Here is a 5,761-nt window from a genome sequence, read left to right as displayed (position 1 = left end):
AGGCCCTGTCACCTCTGCGCTTAAGACGAGTTCCTGGAACTGTGAGGAGCAACTGGTCTGCTGACCTCAGGGAGCGTGGTGGGACATACGGTTGTAGCAGATCAGAGAGATGGGGGGGTGGGTGCGAAACTGTTCAGTGATTTGTCGACATACAGGAGTACAATACAGATTCTTTCTGCTAGCACAAGTTTCTGCCCACATTAAACATGCATAATGTCATTTTTCTCTTTATAATTAAAATGAATGTATACCATAAACAATGTTTTTAAATATTAGTTGATGTCTAGGAGTTAACTGTGGACTTACAACCCTGGGCATGTTGTCCCCTTTTTGCACACTGAAACAAAGTGTTAATTTTCCCCTCTGTTTTCAGGTTTGGGGCACTTTTCCACAAAGTCGCTTGTTGAAGCGAATGCAGAGCAGGCGGTGGAGGTGAGGACTCAGGTGCAGCAGCCGGCTGATGAGAACTGGAACGCCAGTGGTACCGGTCAGACGTGGCCCTGCGAAAGCAGCCGCTCGTACACCACCATTGCCAAGTACGCCCAATATCAGGCCTCCAGCTTCCAGGAGAGTCTGCAGGTACAGAGCCTTAGTTTTAGCATTTAAAGTGCCAGAACCTCAACGTTTCTACATCCTGATGAACATGTCTGTCTCCAGGAGGAGAAAGGTAGCGATGACGAGGATGAGGATGAAAAGAAGCCACTCATCAACGCTGATACTAACAAGGACGGCTCTAAAGAAAGTACCAAGTAAGCACACTATTAAAAGCACAAGGTTTTAGGTATTTGAGCGTTCTAAAATATGTTCTAAAGCTTTGTTTGTTTCTTAGTGGTGAGCAGAAAAGTGTTGGGAAGATCATCAAATTTGGCACCAACATCGACCTCTCCGACCCCAAGAGGTAAGCGGCTTCAACACGCAGGTGAGAGACGTAGCCTCCAAGCAAAGCTCGGAGCTGAGTTCATTCACGTCGTCTCTGCTCAGGTGGAAACCCCAACTCCAGGAGCTGCAGAAGCTCCCAGCTTTTATGCGTGTATCGTCCAGTGGAAACATGTTGAGCCATGTTGGACACACGATCCTGGGCATGAACAGTGTTCAGCTCTACATGAAGGTCCCAGGGAGCAGAACACCAGGTAAAAACACAGAAACAGTCGAAACGAGTTGCTCTCCTAAAGTCTACTACGTCTACAAAAGTCCTTTTTTTTTATTTAACAGGTCACCAGGAAAATAATAACTTTTGCTCAGTAAACATCAACATTGGCCCTGGAGATTGTGAGTGGTTCTGTGTGCATGAGAACTACTGGGGGGCGATCAGTGACTTCTGTGAAAAGTGAGTGGAGGAAAATTTGAGGTATTTGCAACAATATTAAGTTAAAACATCTAATATATATATTTTTTTTGTCCTCAGGCATGGTGTGGACTACTTGACAGGGTCCTGGTGGCCTGTGTTGGAGGATCTGTACAGCGCCAACATCCCAGTGTATCGCTTCATTCAGCGGCCAGGAGATCTGGTGTGGATCAACGCTGGTACCGTTCACTGGGTCCAGGCTGTGGGATGGTGCAACAACATCGCCTGGAATGTTGGGCCTCTCAATGGTAAGAGTGTCCCATCTAGTGGCCAATTACAGAATCAAAATCATCAAAAACTAGAGATTTTATTTCCTGAGAAAATACAGTGTGAATGCTTATTGCTGAAGAAAAACAGCTGAATTTTAGCTGAAATGGAAGAACAAGCCTAAATTAGCAGAAGGCAGAAAGAACAAATTTTTGCTGAAATAAGTTTAAATAAGCAGAAATGAGCACAAAAATTGGAAAAGTAGCTGAAAGGCAGAAAGAGCTTAAATGAGCTAAAAAAAAAATTAACAGAAAGCAGATAAATAGTAGTGTAATTAAGCTGAAAGGAGCTAAAACAAATGTTAAAATGGTAGCTGAATAGGTAGAACAAGTTTAAATTGGCAGAAGAAAGGAGAAAGAACATTTGCCAAATTAGGCTGAAAGAGGCAGAAATGAGCAAGAAACAGCTGAAAAGAAGCTTAAATTACCAGAAGCTAGTGGATAGAGCACATTTTTTGCCGAATTAGGCTAAAAAAAGGTTGAAATTAGCGCAAAAATGTGGAATTAGCTGAAAAGGTTTAAATTAGCGTTAAAAACAGCTAAATAGTAGCAAAAGTGGAAACTTGCAGAAAGAAGCTGAAGCAGGACAAAATGTAAACAGATCTAAAGGTTTGAAGGATGTAAAATGAGCTCAATTAATTTCCCATGTGGGAAAAAATGACAGAAAAGGCTAAATATTTAAAAAAAAAAAAAAAAAAAAAGCTAAAGTTGCACCAATACCAAAAGTCATATCAGGATTTTCCTGAAAGAGCTGAACGTTTTGATTCACGATTTGTTGAAATGGCACAAAAACTGCGGGACGAGAATCGCGCCGAAAAACGGATCGCAATATCGTGGATGCTTCAAACGTTCACAGAAATATTTACTTCATCCTCCAAATGTGCGTCTGCAGGTTATCAGTATCAGCTGGCCCTGGAGAGGTTTGAGTGGAACGAAGTAAAGAAAGTAAAGTCCATCGTTCCGATGATCCACGTGTCTTGGAATGTGGCCCGCACTCTCAAGATCACTGACCCAGACACCTACAAAATGATCAAGTAAGTCCGCTTATCAATAAATCTGACCTTGAGTTATTCAAACGATTAAAACTGAACAGCTGCAATGCATTTTTTTTTTACAAGACGAGACATTTTGAAGCATTTGTTTTTCCCTTCTTGCCAGACACTGCCTGCTGCAGTCTATGAAGCACATCCAGATCCTGCGAGACCAACTGGTGGCTGAAGGCAAAAAGATCTCCTATCAGAGTCGGGTCAAAGATGAGCCTGCTTACTACTGCAACGAGTGCGACGTGAGTCAGCTCCCACCTCCTCCAACTGGATTACTTTAACAGACAGTTGTAAAACAACTCAACATGCCGGGGAACTGGGGTAATGTCTGTACAATACTGCAAGTTGGCGCTTACTCCACCTTTAGGCAAGACTAGTGCGTTGGGAAAAGTTTTAATAGCACCATCCGGTGTTCAGTTTTATGAAACGAGCATCGTTTGCTAAAATACTGGATTACGCTGTGGTCTACATTCAGAAAACCACATCCAACTGGTTCTTACGCCTTGTTATGGAACCAGTTTTAAAACCAGAACTGCTTCATAAACACAAAGTCGGAGGCTTTTCAACCAGAGACTCAAAATGACGGCGAAGCCAAGTAAATGGTTGTACTCGCTACGCTTCCTCATCAAATTGTAGCCTGTGGATTACAGTAGTCCCTCGATTATCGCAGAGGTTACGTGAAAAACCGCAAAGTGGGAACTGTTTATTTTAGTATTTATATTTAAGGCTTTATAAAACTTTCCCCACAGTCTTGCAATGTTCTAAACTCTTCTCATTTTAACAGTACATGTACTGCACACTACAAAATATTACTCACCAGCTCTGCAGAACAGCAGCTCTGCTCCAGTTGATGTGCACGTGGATAATTAAGCTTCAGGATTATTTGCAACTTTCCCTTCATTTCAGCAGAAAGCAGTGTCCGGAAGCACTGTGGGCTTCTGGGTATTGTAGTTCTTTTGACTGGCCTTACGGTGTAGGTTTATTGAAAGAAAACTACAAAATGGCAGTGCATGTCCGAAGTAAAAAATTTTTCAATAACTTTTTATCCCGTACCGTCCCAATTACGTGAGTAATATTAAAGTCGACAATCGTAGAAAACCGGCGAGTCTGTGAAAGTCAAAGCACGAAGTAGCGAGGGACTATAGTTGACCGAGCGAAGCCTCTCACTGTGACTGGTGACTTTTTGGTAGCAGTCCGGCTTAATAATGAGGTCTTGTTTTGCGTCCACAGCTTCTAAAACTGGTCTCGTACAGGTTTTGAGACCCAAACATGTAAAGCTGCAGCTCCAAAATAAACTACTGTATTTCCCGCCCTATAAGTCGCATCTGTTATGCGTCACCGCTGAGAACCCGGAAATGTGGGCCGGTGTTGTGCCAAAAATGGATTGGCTGCCAAATGGCGGCCGCAGGAGGACTTTAACAAGATTAACACTTAAAAACAATTGTCTCTCAGTTTAACTTTTTTAATAAATGCACTTTGACGGTCAAATCAGCTGCATTTCAAAAGCCGATACGTGGAAGCATGAACGCGCAGAGGGCGACTCGCTATCTATTTCTTCGAAATTTAACAAGATAACCAACTAAAAACATTTTTGTTTGCTGGACATTATAGCAAAGGTGTGTCTCAGTTGAACTTTTCCTTAATAAATGCACTTAAAGGGTCAAATCAGCTTGATTTCGCAGGGGCATCGAAATGAAGCTGATTGTGTCATTAATAACCTCTTTTACCTATTACATGATACAACGGCATGCCATACTTCTCGACAGCTATCTAGTGGCTGAAAATGTTAGTGTTCGATGTTTTCAGTCAGAATGAATAAAAACGGTCCCATCCCAGCCAAAAATTGGTTTATACATATGGGGAAAAAAATCTGCGACACTGATTTAAGGATTAACCGAACTGTCCTCCCTCCTGTTCCAGCTGGAAGTGTTCAACTTGCTGTTTGTGACGTGCGAGAACAGCAGCAGGAAGACGTACGTGGTCCACTGCGAGGACTGCGCCCGACGGCGCAGCCCCAACCTGACCAACGTCGTGGTGCTGGAGCAGTACCGCATAGAGGAGCTGATGAACGCGTACGACTCCTTCAGCCTGGTGAGCAAACCTCCACCTGCCCCCGTCTGACATGCTCTTACCTCCCCGTCATTAAACGAACGTACGTCTCGTCTTCAGGCTTCCTCCTCTCGGTGACAGAGCGTCTCCTCAGCCATAACCAAAACTCCTGCATGCCGGGGAGAAGGAAAAAAGTTTGACTCAACATTTTCTTCATCTACCATCATTTTTTTTGCTACTGCTCCGACTTGTTGAAAATCCAGCTGAACATGTTTACTCTTTGTTACTGTTTACAAGAAAAGCAACACCAAGCCGCCAATAAAAATACCAGTTTACTCTCAGATGGTGCTTTCAAGCAGAACCCCTGGAAACGGGTCAGCTGGTGCTGCCATTGAACAAACTGTGGAGAATTGATGGCGTCTTCTTTTTTGTCTTGAATACTGAAACGTATACATGCTGTTTGAAAGTTTTCGTGAGGTGCTGTTATTTTCCTTTTTTTACATAATTTATTGTTTTTGTTTTCTAAACTAGATCAGCCTAGATATATACCACATTGGCCTTGTATTTAGAAAAGAGAAAAAGAAAAATACTAATAATAGAGATATGAACATTTTTCTAAAGCATTAAGTATTTTAAAAAAATACACTTGTTTGGAATGCGTCAAAAGATACGGGTTTTAGCAGCTTTTTTTGGGGGAGGGGGGGTTCAGTTGTTTTGTTTTTATGAACAAGTTTAAAGAATTGTCATCTGGTGTGTGTTTTTGTTCAAATATGCAGATTTTTCTGGATTTCTTTGTTTTTTTCTGGCCATTGTACATTTAATTTAAAATGTTCCTTCTATTTATTGGATATTGATGTTCTCCCTTCTTCGCAGGGCTGTATGATTTGTTTTTGTTTGTTTTGTAAGAACTGAAATGTGGAGGTTGTTTATGGGCGGGGAGTGGAAGGTGCTGTCATCCTGGTGCTCGACCACTGCCTTTTCTCTCCTGATATATACTAAATTAAATCTTTATCTTCGATATAACACCACCTTTCCTGTAGATGTAGGACACACGTAGA

The 5,761-nt window shown here is 42.1% G+C and overlaps 1 protein-coding gene across 1 annotated transcript in view; it reads left to right on the top strand.

Annotated features, from left to right (window-relative positions):
- kdm6ba (lysine (K)-specific demethylase 6B, a) overlaps positions 1-5,393 on the top strand; it is a gene marked incomplete at its 5' end in the record, with an annotated part of 16,204 nt that extends 10,811 nt beyond the window's left edge. The window contains 10 exon segments of the mRNA XM_037676776.1: positions 374-579; positions 658-749; positions 830-898; positions 982-1,130; positions 1,213-1,327; positions 1,406-1,593; positions 2,504-2,645; positions 2,770-2,896; positions 4,575-4,745; positions 4,824-5,393. Of these exon segments, the coding sequence (XP_037532704.1) occupies positions 374-579; positions 658-749; positions 830-898; positions 982-1,130; positions 1,213-1,327; positions 1,406-1,593; positions 2,504-2,645; positions 2,770-2,896; positions 4,575-4,745; positions 4,824-4,841 (1,277 nt within the window). The 3' untranslated portion in view covers positions 4,842-5,393.
- Between the last annotated feature and the right edge of the window lie 368 nt (positions 5,394-5,761).

This window comes from Nematolebias whitei, chromosome 1 (assembly GCF_014905685.2).
Source record: "Nematolebias whitei isolate Nwh7 chromosome 1, NemWhi1, whole genome shotgun sequence".
Lineage (NCBI taxonomy): Eukaryota > Metazoa > Chordata > Actinopteri > Cyprinodontiformes > Rivulidae > Nematolebias > Nematolebias whitei.
This window is presented reverse-complemented; position numbering and strand designations above follow the sequence as displayed.